General features: G+C 51.5%; 9 protein-coding genes across 9 annotated transcripts; 4 read left to right on the forward strand and 5 right to left on the reverse strand.

The window, feature by feature from the left end:
• Positions 1-62: 62 nt before the first annotated feature.
• On the reverse strand, positions 63-2,362 carry N7498_000985 (TRAPP III-specific subunit 85 family protein; the record flags this gene model as incomplete). The annotated part of the gene is made up of 2 exons (XM_058448048.1): positions 63-1,234; positions 1,300-2,362. The coding sequence occupies 2 exons, from the start codon at positions 2,360-2,362 to the stop codon at positions 63-65; spliced, it is 2,235 nt and encodes a 744-aa protein (XP_058313459.1).
• Positions 2,363-2,781: 419 nt separating this feature from the next.
• N7498_000986 (tRNA adenylyltransferase) lies at positions 2,782-4,728 on the forward strand (the record flags this gene model as incomplete). The annotated part of the gene is made up of 3 exons (XM_058448049.1): positions 2,782-3,814; positions 3,869-4,441; positions 4,490-4,728. The coding sequence occupies 3 exons, from the start codon at positions 2,782-2,784 to the stop codon at positions 4,726-4,728; spliced, it is 1,845 nt and encodes a 614-aa protein (XP_058313460.1).
• Positions 4,729-4,820: 92 nt separating this feature from the next.
• Positions 4,821-6,714, forward strand: N7498_000987 (Tti2 family protein; the record flags this gene model as incomplete). The annotated part of the gene is made up of 4 exons (XM_058448050.1): positions 4,821-4,976; positions 5,033-5,228; positions 5,279-5,718; positions 5,767-6,714. The coding sequence occupies 4 exons, from the start codon at positions 4,821-4,823 to the stop codon at positions 6,712-6,714; spliced, it is 1,740 nt and encodes a 579-aa protein (XP_058313461.1).
• A 183-nt stretch (positions 6,715-6,897) lies between these two features.
• Positions 6,898-9,873, reverse strand: N7498_000988 (phosphatidylinositol-3,5-bisphosphate 5-phosphatase; the record flags this gene model as incomplete). The annotated part of the gene is made up of 1 exon (XM_058448051.1): positions 6,898-9,873. One exon carries the CDS (start codon positions 9,871-9,873, stop codon positions 6,898-6,900), a length of 2,976 nt encoding a protein of 991 aa, XP_058313462.1.
• A 425-nt stretch (positions 9,874-10,298) lies between these two features.
• Positions 10,299-11,918, reverse strand: N7498_000989 (histidine phosphatase family protein; the record flags this gene model as incomplete). The annotated part of the gene is made up of 4 exons (XM_058448052.1): positions 10,299-10,734; positions 10,803-10,907; positions 10,961-11,078; positions 11,129-11,918. 4 exons carry the CDS (start codon positions 11,916-11,918, stop codon positions 10,299-10,301), a joined length of 1,449 nt encoding a protein of 482 aa, XP_058313463.1.
• A 902-nt stretch (positions 11,919-12,820) lies between these two features.
• Positions 12,821-14,299, reverse strand: N7498_000990 (acyl-CoA dehydrogenase family protein; the record flags this gene model as incomplete). The annotated part of the gene is made up of 4 exons (XM_058448053.1): positions 12,821-13,326; positions 13,378-13,467; positions 13,518-13,745; positions 13,807-14,299. 4 exons carry the CDS (start codon positions 14,297-14,299, stop codon positions 12,821-12,823), a joined length of 1,317 nt encoding a protein of 438 aa, XP_058313464.1.
• A 237-nt stretch (positions 14,300-14,536) lies between these two features.
• Positions 14,537-16,861, reverse strand: N7498_000991 (putative protein kinase; the record flags this gene model as incomplete). The annotated part of the gene is made up of 1 exon (XM_058448054.1): positions 14,537-16,861. The coding sequence occupies one exon, from the start codon at positions 16,859-16,861 to the stop codon at positions 14,537-14,539; it is 2,325 nt and encodes a 774-aa protein (XP_058313465.1).
• Positions 16,862-17,792: 931 nt separating this feature from the next.
• Positions 17,793-21,219, forward strand: N7498_000992 (DNA-directed DNA polymerase delta POL3; the record flags this gene model as incomplete). The annotated part of the gene is made up of 3 exons (XM_058448055.1): positions 17,793-18,185; positions 18,245-20,427; positions 20,481-21,219. The coding sequence occupies 3 exons, from the start codon at positions 17,793-17,795 to the stop codon at positions 21,217-21,219; spliced, it is 3,315 nt and encodes a 1,104-aa protein (XP_058313466.1).
• Positions 21,220-21,517: 298 nt separating this feature from the next.
• On the forward strand, positions 21,518-22,658 carry N7498_000993 (uncharacterized protein; the record flags this gene model as incomplete). Its single annotated transcript, XM_058448056.1, has 5 exons — positions 21,518-21,616; positions 21,742-21,903; positions 21,965-22,025; positions 22,058-22,540; positions 22,588-22,658. The coding sequence occupies 5 exons, from the start codon at positions 21,518-21,520 to the stop codon at positions 22,656-22,658; spliced, it is 876 nt and encodes a 291-aa protein (XP_058313467.1).
• Positions 22,659-23,370: the final 712 nt, after the last annotated feature.

Here is a 23,370-nt window from a genome sequence, read left to right on the forward strand (position 1 = left end):
CACAAAAGAATCGAATCTCTATTCTTATATGCTATGATGGGATGAGATATTAATGTCATGGCCTAGGCTCGTTCAAAGTCATCGTTAGGCGAGTTCTCAGAGTCCCTCACCGTTGCGGTCATTTTGAGGTTTCCTGCATCCAGTTGCCCAGGAAGTCCGATAAGAGAGCGACGATGGTTACGCTTATCGATTTTTTCGAGCTTCTCGCTGGTCTCCTCGGTGTCAAGCGGGTCTTCTGTGGCCGGCTCATCGCGTGCATCGAAGCCTCTTGCCTCGAGATACTCGACCTTCACTGCATGCCGCAAGTTGTCGACGAAGGTTTGCATCTCGGGCATCGGGAAGATACCGTCGGTCTCAAGCACCTCGCCATATAGACGCTCGGCTTCCTCGACGCAGGCTGATGCCAGGTTGGGCTTCCCGAGTTTGAGCCATTGGTCGGCAGCAAACAGACTCCACATGCCGGCTTTGCGGCGACGCGCTCCCCATTTGGCTCCGCCGGCAGGAGTTTTGGATGCGTAGCAAGCTGCCACCCGCTCCATGAAGAGGATTTGACCGACCGAGCCGACCAGGCCGAAGTCCATGACCCGCATAGCCCACCTGGCGGCACTCTCGGTGGCAGATCCACCCCGAGACTTGAGAAGCTCGACGGCCAGGGCGAGACACCGTAGCGCGTGAGTCGGGTCAGAGCATCGTGTGAGATAGGAGTAACAGGCAGTCTCAAACATCTGGTCAACACTCTCGAGCTTGATTTTGGCTGACATTGCCATGGGGTTCAGCAGTGTGCTCACTGCACACATTTCGTGGGCCGCAGCGTGATACTTCCACGCTTTGTCATTGCCAAAGTCGGATCGGATCATTTCATAAGTCGAAGCAGACAGCTTCCAATCACGGAGCATGACCGCAAAATCAGCCATCTTTCGCAGGATAGCCTCTGGGGAATCCGGGCTATAGAAATGTTGGTCCGAATCGTAGTTCCCACTTCCACTACCCGATGATCCCCCAATACCCGATCGCGAACCTGAGCCAAAACCGGCCCATCGTCGGGACATGGACATGAAGCGGCCACTTATGCCTCGCCTTCGAGATGCTACTTGGTCGTTCCAGACGGCTACTCGGTTCTCCATGAAAGGAATCACGGACTGTACAATGAGTTCACGAATGAAGGACCTGATCGCGGTCGCATCAGAATCGAAGAGGTAGGGAGTATCATCTGTACCAAGGTCCACTAATGTCTCTGGTTGGGAATTAGAGCTTGGTTATGGTTACTTTGAGTGGGCTGGACATACCTGCTTCACCTACCCCGGATAACCGTTCTTTGGGGGGACAACCATTCGCATTGTGGCACTTGGACACTGTCATCATCCGTCACGACACATTGGCTACTTCGGAGTCTCAAGAGATGACAATGTAAGCCGAAATGCCGCTTCATCTGATCATACAGTTTGGTGGACTCCGTGATATCATCGCGCTCTTCGTCGTGTATCAAGACGTAATATCGAAGGTATTCCTGGTTAACCCACTCAGGCAAGCGTTTGTCACCTGTATTACTCTCAGCGTAGAGCTGTCTGAGTGTCTCCAAGGGCGCTGGGTTGCGCGAGCTGATAGTAATCACGCTAGCCACAGGGTGGCCGAATGTCTCGTGAGGCGCAGCAGAGGTAGAGGACAGAAGCTGCCGCAGGAACAGCTTGCACAATGGTGTCGTGGCAGGGAATCCCAACACGTCTTTGGATGGCACAGAGCTGCCGATTGGTCCTTCTGCAGAATTCAATTGTTTCTCCAGTACCTCCTCAATCTGCGCCAAGGGTGAGTCTCGTGCGGAATCTCGACCAGGAGGACTCCGCCCAAACCCTTTGAGATCCACGAAGCGCACCCCGTAATCCTCCCAGGCACGACTTGAGCCAACACTATCGCGAATGATGACCTTGCCTGGCACAGTTTCCCCAAAAGGTCGAATCAACTCGCAAAAGCCCCCTCTGAACCCCTTATTCCTAACCAATTCATCGGTGTCCTCGGAAGCGTGAACGGTGACAGTAGGTGAGAAGGCGCGTATTATTAACGATCTGATATCCTCCGAGCCATCAAAACGTCCATCAAAGGGCGACCCAAGCGACGAGCGAGCTAATTGCGGGGTGGACGATCTGACAGAGCGGGCATGCGGCGACGCTGACCGGATTGGCAGCTCAGCGGTCGTGGCCGACAGAGGTGTCGGAGACGACGGTGACCGAGCCTCCGCCAGCTCGGCGTCTATCGAGTGCGTGACCTCTTGTCCATCCGGGTATCGGGACTTGGATGTGGCTCGCGCTGGGCCGGGGGAGAAGGACGGCGGAGGTTTCACCGGAGTGCCATCTCCGGGCGATGTCATGGAAACCGACTGCTTTCTGCAAACCTATAGCTAGTGAAACGAATTGCCAGGCCCCATCGACTGGGAGGCGCAGGGCAGGAAGGATTCGAAGGCCGTGCTGATAGGGTTGGGCGTGGTTCGAAGGTTTGTTGGGTAATGGAAGCCAAGTTCGATTCGGGCCGATAAACAGAGACGAAGGCACAACGCGCCAGAGAGTAAGTCACAAGTATATGCGAGTGGGCGCCGTTCGTGCAGAATTGGGCAAAGCTGTCAACGTAGACTGGAATTGTAGATTACACGTACTCCGTACCTCGGGCGCATTTGAGAACGCGATGATGCAACCACGTGAGGCTTATCGGCGATTACTCACTTTTCTCCATTGTACTTGACTTGACTTTGCTTCCTTATGACTCAACCAATTTCCTTCATGGCTGCATTCAATGCCCAAACTGCGCACTCTTGAGTTTATACTTGAGGTCTGTCGCCCTTACTCCACCTTCCCACTTGCCCGCCTTCAATCGAGACCGACCCTTCAAACACCCCTCTCCAACCCTCCCCTCCGTCCCTTCCAAGCTACCTGGCGCCCTTCCATGCGTGGCTCTGAATCCGATTCGGACTTCTCAGAACGAGCGACCAAAAGGCGACGTATTTGTACCTCCCCTCCATGGGGTAGGTCTCAAGAAGCAATGGAACACGCTCACCCCAAGATCCAGCTCACGCCGATTGAGAGTACCCTTCGAACACTCCTTCTAGACGTCGCACAATACATACACGAAAAGGACCAAAATAGCAATGGATCGAATCGCCCCGAGACCGTTTTGCGATTCACCGGTGGGTGGGTTCGTGACAAGCTCCTCGGTGTTGACAGTCACGACATCGACGTGGGGATCAGCAATATGACTGGATACCAGTTTGGCAATCAGCTTAAAGAGTATCTCGATAAACCAAACAACCTCGAAAAGTACAAACAAGCTTTACCAAATGGAGAGAAAGACTCGATTGTAAGCCTACACAAGATTGAGGCAAACCCGGAGAAGTCCAAGCACCTGGAAACGGTGACAACGAAGATTTTCGGCATGGATATCGATCTGGTCAACTTGCGCAAGGAGACGTATTCAGAAGACAGCCGGAACCCACAAATGGAATTCGGAACAGCGGTCGAGGACGCGGTGCGGCGAGATGCTACAATCAATGCACTTTTTTACAATCTGAACGAGTCCCGGTTGGAGGATCTCACGCAGCGCGGTTTGGACGATATGAAAAAGAAGATCATTCGCACCCCATTGGAACCATACCAAACCTTCAAGGATGATCCCCTTCGCGTGCTTCGCTTGATTCGGTTCGCAAGCAGGCTCGGATACCAAATTGAGTCGGAAACGGAAAGTGCAATGCAAAATGAGGATATCGGCGTAGCATTGAAGCTCAAGATCAGCAAAGAGCGTGTTTGGGCCGAATTGGAAAAGATGCTGCGTGGTGAGTACACCGAGACTCTTTAAACTATATATTCCTAACAAGCTTTTGGCACAGGCCCTGATCCCCGCGGTGCCCTGCATTTTATCGATCGACTCGGCCTCTACCCTACCATCTTCGCCAATCACCGAGATGAAGTCACTGTCGATACTTCAACCTGGTCCATTGCCTACAACGCGCTGGCGCGGTTCTTACACCCGCCTTCTGAGGTTGGGACAGAGATCCATGCCGCGACAGAGCGCCTCCGCCAGATTCTTGTGCGTGATGCCACCAGCGCCTACTATGCTTGGATTATCGCGACATTCGCTCCCTGGTGCTCCGTACCAAAGCGAGCAGGAAGGGACAGCAAAAATAAGTCTTTTCCTGAACGAGCAGTCGAGGTTGCCAGAGAAAGCCTCCGTTCCGATAACAAAACCCTCAACCTTCTCCGCGACGGCGCCGCATACTACAGAGACATCATCGATTGCAAGTCCGACCTATTCGCAAAAAGCCCGGAAAGGCTCACCGGCACACCCGCAGAGATCCGAAAGAAAGTCGGATTGCAAATTCGGACTTGGGGCAAGGATTGGAAGCTGTGTTCAGTCTTGGCCATGCTCCAAGAAGTCATGCAAGGGCGCGACTTCGCTGAAGGTGAGAATACTCCATTGAACAAAATTGATCACTACTTACTATTTACAGTGGTCCAAGAGTACGACCGGTTCCTTGCGTATATTGTAGAAATGGGCCTAGAAGATGTATATGAGCTGAAGCCCATTGTAAACGGGAGCGACGTCATGAAGAGCCTGGGCGCAAATAAGGGGCCCTGGATGAGCAGGGCGACTACGATGGTCATTGAATGGCAGTTGCTGCACCCCGACACGACCCAAGAGATGGCGTTGGAGATGCTTTCGTCGCGTCGCGCAGAGTTGGGGTTGTGAAGATCAAGTGACGCGGGAAACTGAATCAGCAACTTGGAAAATCAATTAAACTTCGCTCCAGCCACACTTTCCTCCATACTGTAGAACCCACCATGGATAAACTGCGAAAAGAGGCCCGCGAGGCCCTTCAACGCGATCCTGGGAACCTTCCAACTTATCTGCCCGCAGGTTTTGCTGCCGCTGCAAAGAATGATCTCCACCAGCTGTGGCAGAACGTCTCGGCCCACGATAATAGTACCAATCTGAACGTGAGTCTACCTGTGTACTAGATTGCCGGTTGCCAGGGCACGAACTAACAAGCTAGATTTGTGAGAGCCTCTTTACGGCAATTGAGTTCCTGACATCCTGGGACCCCCTGCTCCCAAATGATGGAGGTCCCAAGCAGCTGGAAGGAAACGAGGTCGAGGCCGTTTCCAACTTGTTCGGATGGGCAAGTAGCCTCGCGCTACCATCCTCTGCATTCGCAGTAGACTATGATGACAATGCAGACATCACCGATGGTATGTATGAATTGACATCGAACACGCGAACTCGGCTGATTTCTCGGCAGAAATCAAAAGGGCCCAAGAGGAGTCCCGCCTCAGATCAGAACTGGCGATACGGCTCATTCTAGAGCTCGGAAAACCGTTGCCAGGACTTCGAGACCGTTCCGTAGCTAGCTCGCCAGATGTCATTTTGGCTGTGGCTAGCTTTACCTCCAAGCAAGATCCGTGGACCACGGAGGACTCCCTTATGGAGGCGGAGATGCATCTCAACGTGACTTGCCAATACAAGCCGTGGCCCATCATTGAGCGTGTCCTCAGAGAGAAGATCAGGCCTCTGTTTTCTAAGACGAAGAATCCTGCTATCACGAGCGAAGGCCGCAAGAATTTCCATCCCGTGCCGCCGACTCGTTTTGATGGGAGCAGTTTGGATGATAGCACCAGACCTTGGAAAAACACCGATATCTATGCTGCGACTGTCCTATCCTGGATCATCTCGAAATACAATGTATGTGTGGAGAATACTAGATCTGATGGAATGCTAACAGCCACATAGCCCACTGACAAGGCCGAGCTCGAGGCTCACTTCCCCCTCCTGGTGCCCGCCATCTTAGCCATGATAGACGACAGCAGCCTCCACTTCAAAACTAAAGGCTTGAATTTACTCATTCAGATTCTAAAAGTGATTCAAGAGAGTGGCTCTGACATCCTTGTGCGGACAAACCTCGCCTCCGTCTTCCGAGACGCAATTACCCCGTGTCTCCTCTCCCTACCAAGCATCACTCCCGAGGAGAGCTCTCTCAAAATACTAGGAGCAGCTTATCCAGCACTCCTTGCGCTCTTCAAGACAGCCTACCAAACTTCCAAGAATCAACCATCCCGGAACAAGGAAGAGGGAGAATACACCACCAGCCTCACGAAGATTCTCCGGTCAAACCTCATCTCTTCTTTCCACCATATCAGCTCTTCTACACCCGCTTCCGGGGCTACCTCCGCTTCATTCCCACACCCACGGCTGTCTGCATTTCTTCTGGACTGGATCTGTATCTTCGTGAAGGAACTCGGTATCCATACTACCAAGTACCTCCAAGAAATTGTCCCCGTTCTTTACACCACGCTCTCAAACCCTTTCGGTACTGCTCATCTCCCGCTTCTGCTTTCCTCGGTCTCAACAGCCAAAGCGGTGATCTTGAACGCCCATCCCCGGATCTGGAGATGGCGCGGTGAGATGTTCGCAGGACTGACGGCATGCTGGCTGCATATTGCTGCTGAAAGTAAGGAGAAGACAAATAAGTCAACTGCCACCGAACTTGCGGAATTGAAGCGCCAGCTGCAGGCCGCAGTGCAATTGTTGAAACATGTTCTCCAACATCCGGCTGTGATTGAAGGTGTCCCGGACGCAGATCAGTTGGCTGCGAAAGATGACATGGACAAAGAGTTGAACGAGCTTGTTGCTGCCGATGCGGAATTGAAGGGTCTTTTGTTCGCTGATCTTACACCTTGAGGGCGACAAAATCTGCGTCTATTAGAAATAGTTGGCACTTGCACAGCTTAGTGATGTGCGATTTGCTGCTGAAATAGAAGAATAGAAGGTTCAAACATAATTTGTATCCAAAGATCAGAATGCATTTGGGTATTAGTCTCAAACAGGATATGCTAGATCAAAAAATTCGATATGGTAGGGTCATTACACGTCAACCCGTTGCTTGAACAGGCTCTTTCCCCGTAGCCATTGGCGGTATCGTTTGTATCTCTTCTTCTCGTAGTCCTCGTTCACGACGGTTAGTCCCTCCTCCGACACATTCAGGAACTCGGCGTAATCAACAATGTTTCCCTCAGCTCTAGCTTCGAGAACTGATTCTTCCACGTTACAGTTATTGGCATATATAACCATGTCCTCGCTCGGCCCGTGCTCTCGGAGCGAGGCAGCTGAAATTTCATCTTCGGATGTGACGACGAGGGGAACTTTGAGAGGGTGGTTGATGTACATCTCATACTCCTCCGCCTCATTGGCGGTGACAGAGGGGTTCAGTGAGTCGGTCACCAACTGACCGAGTGTCCACTGAGCGATTTGTGCTTTGCTCGGGGTAGATGAAGAGGTTGGTGGATTGATCGGAGGGATGTGGGAACCTTGGTACAATTCAAAAGCTGGCTCTTTGATGATACCGGATGAAGGGGCTTGCTTGGAGGAGGATGGTGGCTGATGGGACCAGTTGCTAGGAATTTCTGGAATAGTTGGGGTAGAGGGGGCGTAGCGGACGCGGCTCTCAGAAGGTTCCTGGATCTTCACACTCCGCTGGGGGGGTTGATGACGCTGCATTTGGTCTGGCGAGATGCGACGAACGAATGGACTAAAATCGGGAGGCGTTTGCCCAGGGCGAAATGGAAAGTAGGGGATGGTAGACTTCATCTTGTAGGAGAAGACTTTAGAGAGTGTGGAGAGGGCAAGTGGACGATAGTACTCCAACCAGTAGTCATCGAAATGTGAGAGTGACTCCTTGGGACTGACTGGAAGAGGCGGCGCTTCTCGTTCTTTCAAGTTCTCTGGCGTATACCAATGGATGTAGTGTGGCTTTTTCTTCTGCAGGTGGGACTTGGGATTAGTATGGTGCAGGTAGTAGTCGGTAGAAAGATCCCAAAGCATGGGAGCACCCTGTGAGAATATGTAGTTGCCAAGGAAGAGGTTGTACGCCTCCTGACGTTGAGCATCAAGGAAAGAATTGTTGTAGTATCGCTTGAAACTCTCGACCATGTCACGCGAGTGACTACTCCATTGATTGATCTTGCGGTATGTGGCCATAGTATTGACTAGATGGGAGCCTCCATACTGGATGGCAATGGTGTCACCATGGTCTTGCCACATGTCGTTGAACAGGTTGACAGCATCGGTATCGTATTCAACAGTCGTGCCTTCGATAACACCAAGGGCATGAAGCTGGTGGCCGAGTGCTTTTTTGCCGATGACAAATTGCGCCGCATTTGTACGGTCAAGACAGTCAATACAATTCGTTCGCGCGACGCCGTTCTGAAGCTGCAATCCGGACTCGATATCCTGGCCATTCTTGAAGAATCCAGTCTTCGGTATTATATCGCCGGCGATCCCCTCCAACGTTACAATAACATCATCTTGATCCCGTCCTTTCGAAGCCCGACTCATGTCCCAGGCTTTGTATATGAGCTTCTTGTCTGGGGGGAGGAACTGATTCAAGTAGTCGACGGCGTTGGTGAACTCTTTCAGGAGCTTCGACTCCCGTGGCGTCCGCTCGCGTGACTTGACGAGGTTCAAAATGTAGATTGGCGTCCCATATCTCTCGAAAAGATTATCAAAATGCAGTGCGGCCGCCGAGTAGAACGGATCGACAAGATTGAGCTCAATACCCGGCTTGGGTGACACCCCAGTACTTTCCTGAGTCCAGTACAGGGGAATGCTGCCCCGATGTTGCACATATGAAGTGTAATTCGGGTTCGCGTACAATTTCGGCCCAGCAGAATGGAAAGACGTTGTGGTCTGCTCACAAACGATTTGCTCCGACTCGACGTCGTTTGCCACATACCCCATATCATTCGCACCCCGCTTGAGAAAGCGAGCTCCTGCGAAGAACCTAGACCGTCTAGCAATAACGCAAATGTAGACCAAGCGTCCAAAAACACTCATCTTCGACTGGTCAACATACCCATGGATGACGGGAAGACACCATTCAAAGGGATTCTTGAGAGCACCGAGGGCTGGAGCAAGCAAATGATTGTTCCAAATAAACATCGTATTGTAATCCGCGGACTGCTGACTCCGACGCCCTTCATCCTGATGTGCCTTTCGTTCCCGACAGATGTTATGTTGTAGCGTCCGAGTAATATCGTAGGAATAGCTGAAGTAGAAGGACCGGGTCAAGTCAAGGTTGTTCAAGATCGCCTTGTACCTCTCTTCTTCTGATTGCTTTTCCGACTTCAGTCGCACGGATTCCGCCGTGGTCAAGGGGACCAGCTCCGTTCCGTCGATTTGATAGATATTGTGGCCGCCGAGCATCGCCACCTGGCTCCTCTTTGTGGCCAAGAGCATATAGTAGGCGCCCGTGAATCGGATAAAGCCCAGCAACGCCCACGCACTGCATTTCAATCTCAACCCACCAGAACTCTTATTTCCATCATCGATGGCGTCGAGGAGATGCACCATCTCTCTCTTGGTATAGATCATGTCATCCTCCGTTATGCTCAGCTCGCCCGACTCCGAGGTGCGATCGATCTTGAGGATCCGGAACCGTGTCTCTGCGAGATTGATGCCGACCATGTAGAATCGAGTTGCAGTTTCGTAAAGAGTGAACTTGTGTATCCGATTAATTCCCTCATCCTCTGTATCTACCCCGGAGCGGTGTTTCTGCGCGAAGACGGGTGACGACTCTCGCTCAAAGGACGTCGCGACGTGAGGCTCTTCATCGTCTTCTTCCGGTGAGAACACCGAAGCCAGTGCGGTATCGTGAGCTATCTCAGTGCTGCCTTGAGAGGCACGGCCTGCGTCCAAAGGGTTCGAAGCTTGAGTGTTCGATTCCGCAGACTGCCCAGCGGAAGGTTTCCTTGTCTTCGCGTCATTGCTGGAACGGGGAGGTTCATCGAAAGGGGAAGGATCGGAGACCGTGCCAATCAGGGTGACGTCGTCAAAGCTCTCCATGGAGGGCACTGAGGCCCCGGGCATGCGTTGTTGCTGGAGGAGCGTGTGATGAGAGCTTTCCCCACATCCGTGACGTCGCCGGGACTCCTTTGTTTCTGCCTGAGGAATCATATTTTTTTATACACCCGCCTCCTGTATCGCGGTTTCTCAGTGATTCAATAGTTTGATACGCGATTAAGCCTTGTAAAATTCTTGGTCTTATTAAGGAGCTCATTTAGGAATTTTAATGCCTATGCTTTTATACGATCGATCATCACTTGGAGATTGGAGTGAATATATCGCAAGTTTATCGCTCTCGAAGGAAAAATGCTACTCCTACTCAACAAGATTCGCATACTAGAGCTGCTCATTGCGATTGAAAATAGGGTAGCATTTGGTTGTTAGAGCTACCCAAGGTTGTACCGTGCAATGCCCAGGTGCTCTACCTACACAAAGCTATCACCTTGGAAAGGAATATACCTCGCAGTCTGGTGGTTGTAGGTCGAAGTGGTGTTGTAATCCCACCAGAAGGAGAGGTGCTGCGGCACAGAACTCTTGATCTTGCACTCAGACGCGAAATCAGGGAGCATTTTGCTGACCATGTTGGTGTAGTTGGCAAGCGAGCAGGAGAAACCGGGACCCTCCTGGCACGACGTGAAAGGGACGACAGCCTCATTGAGCACAACGCGTACATAAGTACCCTTCTCCGTGGCAGCTGTCGCATTGCAGCTCATCCTTTCAAGGGTCAAGTGGCCGCCCATAGGGATTATGTTGCCGCTCTCGTATGAAGACGGGAACGGGATCTTGTCAAGAGGCAAATCCTCATTTGGTGAGGCGATGCCCAAGGCGGCCAGAATGGGGGTAATATTTGTGTCGTGAGCACTGACATTTGAAGTTAGTGCGGTGTCATGACCGCGATTTGAGCGATATCGGTGGTAGGTGCTACTCACAAGTTGAAATACATTGAGCCAGCTTCTTCCGGTCCCTGGTTCAGCAAGGTCAGGGAGGCATTCGCGTAAACTGACCCAACGGCCTTATAGTAGGGGTCTCCAGGTCTGACTATATATTAGAAAATGTACCATAAACAACTAGATCGTGGGTTTCCTACCCAGCGCAGTAGTAGTACTGCAGGTCTTGGGTGTATCCGAACCATTTCCACTCGTCGAGTGTGAAAGCATTAGTCCAGTCAGAGTTCCCACGAACGTTGAGCTCAAAAGCAGAGATAACTAAACACTGTTAGTGCTGAATATGCGACGATACACTTCACTGAACGTACACATTAGCTGGAACACGTCGGTTGAGTTCAAATCGAGGCCCGGGTTCTGCTTGTTGAACCTCTCAGCAGCGACGCGAAATGCTGGGAGGTCCTGGCTAAGGTTGTCGCATGTCTTTCTGTCGTTATCTCCAGGACACTCAGGTGTGAGGCTATTGGCGCCCATCTTTTTGCTCTCCGAAATAACGTTCAGGGCGACGGAGTCGGTATAATTCCATCCAAAGAAACCTTCACCGAATTTGCGAGCAGTCTGCACGACACGCTCGAATTCACTCGTCCACATCGGAACGGTCTTGCCGGAGCCCTGATCCCACAGGTGACCATAACGCACACGATACTCGGCACCATGTTTATACGAGGTCAGAAGCCCGTTGTAGGGGCCGCTATCGGTCTCAAGCCCATAGAGACCCTCATCGTCCACATAGTACTGCCACCAGTTCAGGAAGGTAAGATCTCCTTTCCAGTTCTCCACATCAAAGCCATAAAGCTTTTCCAGGACAGCTTCAATATACTTACTGTCGCTTCCTTGCGGGTACCGCTCGCCATGACGTTTGATCATGATGACCTGGTCTACAGCGCAGGACTCGGGAGGATCCCGTCCAATGCCATATGACATGCGATTGCTATAAGGTCCAAGGCCACCAATGTGCTTCAAGATTGAGTAGCCTTCCAGGAATGACTGGTCATATGGGGCAGCAAAAGTGAATCTCCCAGTATAGCCAGGTCGATTGCTGTATGAGGCCGCGGCAACAGCAGCCGTGCCGAGAAGTGTCGCGATCTTTCCGGGACCCATGTTTCAAGTAGCCGAGGAAAGATGGGCTCTGCAAGTAAATAAGCGATCTCGGAGGCTCAAAAAGCCTGGAACAACCGGACTTCGCCCTCTTATTTATGCCTTGTAGCGCACGAGATCAACTTCTTCGTCGGGAACCTAAGGCGCTACATTCCCCGCATCGAAAATTGCGACGTCGCGTAGCCCGGATAAACTTCGGAGACCGAAGTTTTGCCAGGGGTATTGAATGGTTTCCTTGAGGATCATCATAGTGATATGCTCGAATAAGTATGCCTAGCCGGTATTAGTCTGATCGTCGAGGCGGGCCACTTCGATTCCCCGCACGCGCGATGTTATCTCTTGGCAGCGGTAACAAGCTTCGCCAGGAGTTCAGAGACGTTTCAATCGAATCTTCAATTATCGCCTATATTCCTTGTAGACCGCCCTGTTGAGAATCTCCTGGTCTTGAACACTCCTCAAAGCATGTCTCCTTCTGATGCTCTTCCATCACGCCTCCTCTTCCGACCCGTGGACGAAAAGAGGAAAGAACGAGAATGGAAACCGAAAAAGAGAAAGAAAGAGAAAAAAATGTCATCCTGGAGTTGAACCCGCCTCTGCCAATGTTTTATTTTCCGTCATCGACGGTTTTGGGACGTCCTCCCGAACCTCGGGAGGCATGTATGTACACATGAACCGGGACCCGCGAGAACTCGCGATGACTTCAAACGGCATCTCCGCAATAGTTTCACCTGCTCCACAGCCTCTATTGACAGCTATTGCATAGTAGCATCCTTGGTCCTACTTCTCCGTGCCCATACAGTAGCATGTCTATCCATAGAATTATTTCATTTTCTGTACCCGAGGGTAAGACATATGTACAATAGAAATGTTCTCAAGTTCATGAGAAGAAGTTCAACCATGCAATTTCACACCTTTGACTGTCTCTTCTCGAGCACCTGTCGCCGCGTCTTAAGTGCCTTGGTCTCTTCTTGGAGCGCAAGGCCCATCATAATCTCCTCACTCCCACCTCCAACGACGTGCACCCGAGCATCACGACTGATCTGCTCAATGCGTGCCCCCTTCCCGGCCTTGTTGTATCCCGCACCTCCGAGAATTTGCTGTGCCTCTCGAACACTCTTTTCCAAGGCTCGGGTAGACATCACCTTGAGCAGCGCGGTCATACCGCCGATCTTGACATCGTCCATGGGTCGGTCTTTAGTGAGCTCGAGAATGTTGACAAGTTGTTCCATGAATGCGTAGGCGGGTTCAATCATCAAGCCAAACTTGAATATCTTGGATTGAATTGCCTGCTTTTGGATCAGGGGCGAGCCAAAGGTCTCCCGTTGGATCGCGTAGTTGAAGGCATCTTCAGCGCAGACACGGGCCAACCGCAGGGAGGCACATGCTAGGGCCAGACGCTCCGGGTTGAAGTCTTGATCACACAGTCAGAATCTTCCCTAGTAATTTACCCGACTGAACTTACTAGACATGATCAGTGGGAATCCCTTGTTCTCTTCTCCGATCCGGTTCTCGACGGGGACGCGGACCTCGTCCAGTTCAATGAAGGTTGATCCTGTCGCCGTGTTAGCTTGAAGAATCTTACAGTTCTCGCTGTATACATACCACTGGCATTCACTCCCGAGTTGAACATCCGCCGGCGAGTAACACCCTTGGCCGCCAAGGGAATAACCAGCAAGCTGATGCCCGTTCTCCCTGGGCCACCCGTTCGCACTGCAGCGGTACAATAGTCCGCCCAGAGACCATTGGTAATCCATTTCTTCGCACCATTGACAATGTAATGATCGCCCTCGCGCTTGGCAGTGGTCTTAATATTGGCAACATCAGAACCAGCTATAGTAGGCCACAAGAATATTAGCTCGTCTCACCCAAAAATGGATAGCAGTTATCTTACCATCTGGCTCCGTGATCCCCAAACAAAATCTAATATCACCCTTCGCAACACCTGGTAACCAGCGCTTCTGCTGCTCCGGCGTGCCGAACTTGGCGATGGGCGGACATCCGATTCCATTGCCACCGCCCAGGCCCCAAACCACACCGACGTACCCGACGCGCGTGAGCTCGTCGCCCACAATAAGCGAGCACCAAGTGTCCCATTTCTCACGAGGCACATTACCGGGTAGCGCTAGACCGGCCGCATTCTCGTCGGTGGTGAGGGGATGGACGATGCCGAAGCCGAGCTCGCAATGACGTCGTCGCACGGATTCGGGGACTTGCCCTGCGGCCTCCCATTCCTGAGCATACGGCGCAATGGATGTTTCTACATAGTCGCGGACCCAGGCGCGCAGGTTGTGATGCAGGTCGGTGTAATAGGGATTGCGCACGTCGAGCTGCGGCAGGAGAGGCTCACTGTATGGCGCCGTCGGGGCACGGAGAGAATGCGCCATTTTGGAATGAGTTGTTTTCTGGAATTCAAGCAGCAAAGAAATTCCAAATTGTTTTACATTGTCAATCGGAGAGTTATGGTATTTGAATGCGGGGAAGAGAGACTCGGCTGCGCGTGAAGACCCACCAGACCGAGGCCCGAAGATGTGAAGATGTCGATCACTTGCCGTGAGAGAAGAGTATGCATTTTTTATGTTGGGTATATACGCGCTCTAATTATGAAACATTACACTTTCCACTTAATTCCGCGGCTGCAGCCGTTTCAAGGCCTTCTGAGTCTTGCGCAGGTGGTCTTTGACTTCCTGGCAGCTCCACCGCCTTTGCGACTGAGGCGTCAACATGCCTCGGATGCAGCTCATCAAGACGGCGGCTACCGTGTCACCCGTATCCAACTGCGTCTCGCCGCAGTCTATCTTTGCTGCAAAATCATCAGGAAAGCAGATGGTTCCGCGAGTCAGTTCGTTCAGAACCATTTGGCGCTCCATCTTCGTGTTCAGTCGGTAGACAAGTTCAAACAGGATAACACCCAGCGCGTAGACGTCCAACTTCTCGTCAATTTTATACTCCTCAAAATAGTCCGAGGCTGGACTTGATGGATCACTAACGGCTGGTGGCCGATAAAACTCGGTTCCCACGACGCGTTGAATCTTAGGGCCATCGCGAAACGGGGTCACGGCGCTATCGGCCGCGGCCCCGTCAAGATGTGAGATATCAGCAACGAGACCAAAGTCTCCGATCCGGGGGCGACAAAATTGTGTTGTGGAACTTGATCCGGAGCCACATGCACCGCAGGTATTCCGGTCGCTATTCTCAGGCAAAGACAAGAAGATATTTGCTGGCTTCAAATCTCGGTGGACAATTCCTTTTCCGTGGAGATACTCGACACCGGAAACAATATCCAGCATCAGTTTTAGAGAAGGCATCATGTGGAAGCAATGGCGTCTCGCGGGAATATCACCGACGGGACTGGATGCAGCTTGAGGATGGAGATAGGAGTTGAGAGAGATCGGGTGGAGCGACATTTGAATGTGAAGAATGACAGCTGGCGGTGGCTGATTATTGGGTTTGAAGCGGCATTGCACCTGCAGCCTCGACTGGTCCTGGCTGAAACCGTCGGAGAAAATGTCGTCTGTTTCCCCAAAGGTGGATGTTTGGCCATGCGAAGGGTTGTGAAAGTTGCGGGGAATGGACTCGATATCATCGTCATCCTCTAGAACCGAGCCGGAGCTCTTTTTTGAACGGCGAGAGGACGAGGTCGCATGGCTGTCTAGACGGTGTATCCTGTTGTGGAAACCGAATTCATCAGGGACAGAGCCGGGCACAGAGCTTGAATGTGATTCCATGACTGAGTTCTCGGAGTGTTCAAACACGATGCCCATGCTAGGCTCGTTAGAGCCTTGTCCAAACACATCACTATGTGAATGCTCGTAACTCTGAGTCGGCTGTTCGAATGGTACTCGCTTGTCATTGTTGAGTCCCTTATTAATGTCTTCCATGTGGTACTTGGAGAGGTCGACTTGTGCCTGCTCCACCCATGCACCGTAATATCGCACAATATTGGTATGCTCGAGGCGGGCAAGGGTACGAATTTCCTTCATAATGGTCTCCAGCTGATTCTGTCCACCGTATTGCAACTGATCAAGGCGTCGTTGGCTAAGAGGGATTTTCTTGACGGCATAGTCCTGCCCATCAATATGATTCGTGACATGGTACACCTCACCAAACGATCCTCGCCCGATAACTTTGAGCTCACTGAACTCGACCGCATAACGCGACATCAGGTTCAAAGACGAGGCGGCAGGCTGATTGAAAAGCGGCATGCTCACCGGAGAGCTGCCGAAGAGGGGCCTGGAGGGCTGAGGCAAGCTTCTCGCTCCAGTGGGGATTCCATCCAGTACATCAACCTTGCCAATTGAAGGAAGTTGATCTCTGTCGCCGCTCCAGAACTGAACGCCTTTCTCTAAGAGATTGATTCCGTGCTGGTGTCTCGGCACCAACGCCATCTCCTCGGTGCCTTCAATTGGAGAACGCGCTTGATGCTCATGGAATTTTATTTCTTCGAGTGCGGAGCGGCCGAGGAAGTCAAGGTTATCGCGATAGGTCTGTCTCGTGGCGCCAAGCTCTTCTTTGTCGATGCCATCCGTCAGAACGCCATGGGAGGAGAGGAATTGGGATTTGTACTTGTACAATTTCTTGCCTAAGTACTGGGCCTCGGGGGATTGCCGGGTAAATCTCCTGTTAGACCCTTGCTGGGCATTGAGAATCTCTGCTGCTCTGGTTTGGCAATAAAACTCCAACAGGGCGGCGGTCATCATATTTCCATGTCGCTCGACTTTTACATCTAGAGCATCCTGTGACAAGGACAGATCGTCGAGCGAAATTGAGGCATCGACACTGCTAGAAGATTCAAATTTCTGGGAGGATCGGTCCCTGCTAGCGCGTCGAGACCCGGGGCTTGTCTCACTTCTGGGAATTGGTGACGGGGCGTCACGATAATCATCTGGATCGGATCCTGACTCCTGATCAGAAGAGGAGATATCGGCGGCTGATCTGAACATTGACATGCTGATAGTCATTGGTTTCGGTGGGCCAGCGAGAGAAGGAGACCTGAGTCAAAATCACGCCTGCGCCATGGAAACGAGAACCATGGGAGTAACGAAACAATGAGACCTTTAGAAGGCTTTGCCCAGGAAGTTGGGCAGATCAAAAATGTTTCTGTGCGAGCTTGATAGGGTATATAGATTTGGAGGGCGTGAAGACAAATGGCTAGGTCGGCACCGATGAATAAGCAACACGCGACCTTCAATGGGAAGTGTCTTGAAGTTTGAAGTTGACACAGTAGATTAACGTCGAATGAAGCCAGCTGTAAACATGTCCTGAGCCAAGACAGGTGATGATTGACTGAAAGATTCCATCAGATTCCAACTGTCTCCGACAGGGCGTGTGAGGCGGGCTGTTCGTTTGAACCCACTGTAAAACAAACAACGATATCAAACACAAACCTGACGTATAATGAAGATCAAAGGATAAAATAGACAACACTCGGAAATCTGACAACAACTGAAATCACAGAAGGGCGATGCCAAGGCGAAGGGGCAAAAGCGACGAGTCATCATTTTCTGCCGGCAGAACGACTAAGTCTTCCCGGCCGCTGCCGCCGGGGCATCTACACCGAGATATTGATGGACTTGAATGAGCATGAGAGTACGAGATCGATAGAATTGTATTGGATCGGAGTATTTAGAAACGGATTGGATTATGACCTACTTCATACCGGATAGTTCTCAGGTGCCAATCCAAAGTACTGCCAATTCATACTGATGGGCTTATCCCTTATCGCCATGTGACCGACCACGCGTTAAGAGCGTCACGTCGAAGGCGCGACTTGCGACACGACTCGAGTTGTTGCCCGCTCAACACATTCTCCTCCCACTTACTTCAGCATTATTCCCCACGGCTTCTCGACGGTGTACTCGTACACCCTGAGTTGCCATCATGCCTGAAGCTATCATGCCGCAGAAGCGAGTATTGGGCGACACCACCAGTAACGCACGCAACTCTTTCGCGTCTCCCAACGCGATGAAGAAGCGCAAGCTTGACAATGAGACCAGTGGACAGCTCAAGCCACCTACACAAAATGTCCAACGCAAAGGTTTCGGCTCAAGTCAGCCGCAAAAGAGCACATTCGAGGAAGAGGTTCTCGAGAAGATGACCCAGGATATCAATGATCTCAAACGAAGCAACGCCGAGAAGGACCAGCAATGGGAACGTCCTCCTCTTGGACCATTTGACCCAGTGGCGGAGAACATTTGTTTCCAGCAGATTGACGCGGAGGAAGGTCGGATGGCGGGAGACAGGATGGCTGTCCGACTCTTCGGTGTCACGGAGGTATTTCATATTGATGCCGAATTTGCCCCAAGTTCCATTAGATCTAACAGTTGTAACAGGCCGGTCAATCGGTCCTGCTTCACGTCACCGGATTCCAACATTACCTTTACATCGCTGCCCCCGTCGGCTTCACCAAGGAAGATTGCCAGCCATACAAAGCTTTCCTCGAGACCAAACTGGCACAGAATGCCCCGGTCATCCAACGCGTGGAAGTCACATTGCGGGAGAATATCTACGGATTCCAGGGTAATAAGAAGAGCTGGTACCTCAAGATAACTGTCACCGACCCAAAGTTCATTGCCAGACTGCGTAGCGCTCTGGAAACTGGTAGTGCTACTATGAACTACAAAGGTCTATGGGGCAACTCGGACAGTGGAATCCTCACGTTCGACAATATCCAATATCTGCTGAGATTTATGATCGACACTGGTCTCCACGGCATGTCATGGGTCGAAGCCAAGGCAGGGAAATATCAGCTCATCCCAGAAGACGAAAAACATTCAACTTGTCAATTGGAGGCTATCGTGGACTACCGTGACATGATCGCCCACGCGCCCAACGGTGAATGGGCCAAGATGGCGCCTCTTCGTGTCCTGTCTTTCGATATCGAGTGCGCTGGACGACAGGGTATTTTCCCCGAACCTAACATTGACCCCGTAATTCAGATCGCCAATGTCGTGACTCGATACGGAGACAGCAAGCCCTTCGTTCGAAATGTGTTCTGCCTTGATACCACCAGTCTTATTGTCAACACACAGATTTTGGAATTCGACAAGGAGGAGAGGATGCTCATGGCCTGGAAAGAGTTTGTGCAGAAGGTCGATCCGGATGTGATCATCGGGTACAACATTGCGAACTTCGACTTTCCGTACCTTTTGGACCGGGCAAAACATTTAAAATGTACCAGCTTTCCCTACTGGACACGATTGCGGGCGACCAAAACGGAGGCCAAGGAGGCCAATTTCTCTAGCAAACAGATGGGTAACCGAGAGACGAAGGCGACAAACACCAATGGCCGAATCCAGCTTGATCTTCTCCAATTGGTGCAGCGGGATTATCAACTTCGAAGTTACACTTTAAACTCCGTCTCCTACGAGTTTTTGGGCGAGCAGAAGGAAGACGTTCACCACACAATGATCACTGAACTGTTCAACGGTACACCGGACTCTCGTCGTCGATTGGCGGTATACTGCTTAAAGGACGCCTATCTGCCACAACGATTGATGGACAAACTGATGTGTCTGGTCAACTACACTGAGATGGCAAGAGTTACGGGTGTTCCATTCATGTTCCTGCTCTCTCGCGGCCAACAAGTGAAGTTCGTCAGTCAGCTGTTCCGAAAAGCGCGGGAAGAACAACTTGTCATTCCCAACTCCAAGTCGCAAGACGAGCAGGACTATGAAGGCGCGACCGTAATTGAACCGAAGCGAGGATACTATGGTGTGCCAATAGCGACACTCGATTTTGCATCGCTCTATCCCTCCATTATCCAAGCACACAACCTCTGCTACACCACCCTCCTCAATAAGAGCAGTGTTGAGAAACTCGGTCTCAAGAAGGATGAGGATTACATCGTGACGCCAAATGGAGACATGTTCTGCACCGCCAAAGTCCGTAAGGGTCTCTTGTCTCAGATTCTTGAGGAGCTTTTGAGTGCACGAAAGCGCGCGAAGAAGGAACTGGGCACTGAGACGGATCCCTTCAAAAAGGCTGTACTGAACGGTCGTCAACTTGCCTTGAAGATCAGCGCAAACAGTGTATACGGTCTGACGGGTGCTACTGTCGGAAAGCTGCCTTGTCTTCCCATTGCCAGTAGTACAACCAGTTATGGTCGTCAGATGATCGAGAAAACCAAACAGGAGGTGGAATCTCGCTATACCATCGCCAACGGCTACTCTCACGATGCCGAGGTCATTTACGGTGATACCGATTCGGTCATGGTCAAATTTGGAGTGTCTGAATTGGCAGACGCGATGAAACTCGGTGAGGAGGCTGCAGAATTCGTCTCGTCCAAGTTCATCAAACCCATCAAGCTGGAGTTCGAAAAGGTGTACTTCCCTTATCTGCTAATCAACAAGAAGCGGTATGCCGGTCTTTACTGGACCAACACTAAAAAGCACGACAAGATGGACACCAAGGGTATTGAGACCGTGCGTCGTGATAACTGTTTGCTTGTCCAAAATGTTATCGAAACTGTGTTGAACAAGATTCTCATCGAGAGAGATCTCGATGGTGCTCAGGAGTAAGCAAATGACTCTTTGATTCTTTGATGCAACTGCTAAAATTTCAACACAGCTATGTCAAGTCGACCATTTCCGATCTTCTCCAGAACAAAGTCGATATGTCGAAGCTGGTCATCACCAAGGCCCTCTCTCAGAAGGAGTACGCTGCCAAGCAAGCACACGTCGAGCTGGCGAAGCGCATGACCAAACGTGACGCGGGTTCTGCGCCTGCTCTAGGTGACCGTGTGGCCTATGTCATGATCAAGGGCGCAGCCAACTCAAAGGGCTACGAGAGGGCCGAGGATCCCATCTACGTCTTGGAAAACAACATTCCCGTCGATACCAAGTACTACCTGGACAACCAGCTTGCGAACCCGCTTGGTCGTATCTTCGAGCCCATTCTGGGTGAGAAGAAGGCCAACCAACTGTTGACCGGTGAACACACTCGGTCCATCTCCGTTGCAGCACCAAGTCTGGGCGGGTTGATGAAATTCACCAAGAAGACCCAGACCTGCATGGGCTGCAAGAAGCCTCTCTCAGGCAAGGAGGAGCAGGATGGTGCCGTTTGTCAAAACTGCCGCCCTCGTCTCGGTGAGCTCTATACAAAGGCTTTGACCAAGACTTCTGATCTCGAAGTTCGATTCGGGCGACTCTGGACTCAGTGTCAGCGCTGCCAAGGCAGTCTTCACTGTGAAGTCATTTGCTCGTCACGCGACTGCCCTATCTTCTATATGCGGATGAAAGCGAAGAAGGATGTCGAGGACTCACAGAAGGAACTTGGCCGGTTTGACTTCGATGCCGGTGCGTGGTGATTAATGTATTTCATTGTGTGATGCTGCCCCAGGGTGGCCGAGAATTTTTACTGCGCCATAGCAAGGGTTATCGGTGTTTATGGATGGAGTTAAGGGCTCGGCTGTACACAATAATTCAGAAGCATCTTCTTTGGGACAATAAGTTCCATTTATCATCTATCGAAACCAACTGTAGTTCAACTAGCAAGTCGCACTCTAAATCGATCGCCGGACTCTTGGCGCGGAGAAGCTCCGTCTCCGCCGATCTCTGCGGCGAGCTCCTCGACATCCTTTGACGCAGCTCTCGAGGCCTCACGACATGAGCGCAAACATGTACACCAATACGACTGGCCATGGTCAGCCATATCCAACCGTCAGTGACTTGCAGGCCAACGCTGTCCCAATTCCTTGGGAAGAGGTATGTCGTCATTCCCAAATTTCCGTCGCGTGGGAAAATGGCGCCGCAAACAATGCCAGCGAGGGTCACTACTTACCTCTCATTGCTGGAAACAAGCTTTACTGACGTCTTGTCTTGCTGCTTAGATATTCTCGCGCCACGAAAGCGTTCTCTCGACCCATCTCGAAATGCTGGACTCGGTGAAAGGGCATGTTGCACAGGACGGAGAGGCCTTTCGCGTGGTCTCCTCGATGGTGAATAAGACGCTCCAGACAATGAACCAGTTCAAGGTGGTCCGGAAGCAAATGGTTTGTCACTCCCCTAGAGGCTCGCTTGGTTTGAGCTATTGCGACTAACAATACTCACTAGTTGGCCAGTACGTTTATCGGAATTCTCCTAGAGATCTCTCACGCCGGCTCTTCCACGGCTTGTACGGTCAAATGATTTTAACGCCTGATACAGGGAAATCCCCCGCGAATCCGTTTCACTTCGCCTCTTCATCGGCGTCCAAGATGAATGCTCGCCAGACACCCACCTCACAGTCTACAGATGCAGACCCTACCAGCCGGAGGAAGCGATCAAGAATTGAGAAGGAGAGAGATATCACATCTACGGAGTCAGAAATAAACACAAAATCAGATACTTTGGAAGACCGCGCTTCGAAACGAAAGCGCGACCTCGCTTCGCACCCGGCGGCTGAGGACTCCCCCCATGCCTCCGACTCTCTCGACACAGAAGATATCTCGGAGGAAGTCCAGCGCCGACTTCGAATCAAAGAAGAACGACGCCGAAGAAAAGACGACGCCAAGCCCGAGAAGCGCAAACGAGAAAGCTTGCTATCCAATGAGAGCTCGTCTCCGGGCAACTTTACGCACCGCAAGAAGCGCGCCAGGACGGGACATGACTCGAAGCGAGATAGCGAGATAACGACGCAGGCGAATGCGGGTTTGAAAATAAGGAAACAAAGAAAACCTCGCCCCTGATCGACAAAGGCTCACAACACACTGCCATCATCCTCTATGCCTTTGCCTTGGCTTTGTTCATTGGCCCATCTCACATATGACGGCACAATCATAAGACCCCTATTTTTTTCTCCGCCTTTATCCCTGTTTGTTGGCGGGTCTGTTCTCAGATCAAAGCGCGGCTATATTTATCTCTATGGGTCCTCGTTGAAGACAGCTTTACCGATGCTGGACCAATCGAGTTCGAAAGAGGGGTTTCAGGGTGTGCTCAAGAGGTGTCAAAGGGCTGGCACTTCTTTGATTGCGATCGCCTTAAAATCGGTCATGCTGCACTGCAGTCCTACTGTCTAGATACAAAATAGCATTAACTTGCGAGCTATGACATTGTCTTCTCCTCCGCAATGTATTCATAACCCAGTCTCGATAGACAGCGTACTGACCTTCCGTCATCCAGTGCTAATCAGCAGAGCCTCTTTCTACTAACATCAAAGCACCGTCATTTCTGCCATCCGCTGCCTGTTCAAGTTGCGGGAGCGAGCCCGACGACGTTTCACGGGCCTTTGAACACCTCCGAGATCCGCAGAACGGGCGAGTACTGTACAAGCTTGATTGCGGCCGTCCAAGTAGGGCTTCGGAGCTGATATGCTTTTCTCTCCCCTGAACTAAGCCATCTCCGGCCTTGATGCAGTTCCGGGTCCCGTTACGTATCCGTGGTTCCTGCACAGATCATCCACGTCCACTTTGCCGGCGCGAAAGCGACTTATACTCCCTGGGACGTCGCATCCCAATTCGAACGCGGAGGCCGCAGGGTGC

The sequence above is a fragment of the Penicillium cinerascens genome (genome assembly GCF_028974065.1).
Source record: "Penicillium cinerascens strain IBT 15544 chromosome Unknown contig_16_segment0_segment0, whole genome shotgun sequence".
Classification (NCBI taxonomy): domain Eukaryota; kingdom Fungi; phylum Ascomycota; class Eurotiomycetes; order Eurotiales; family Aspergillaceae; genus Penicillium; species Penicillium cinerascens.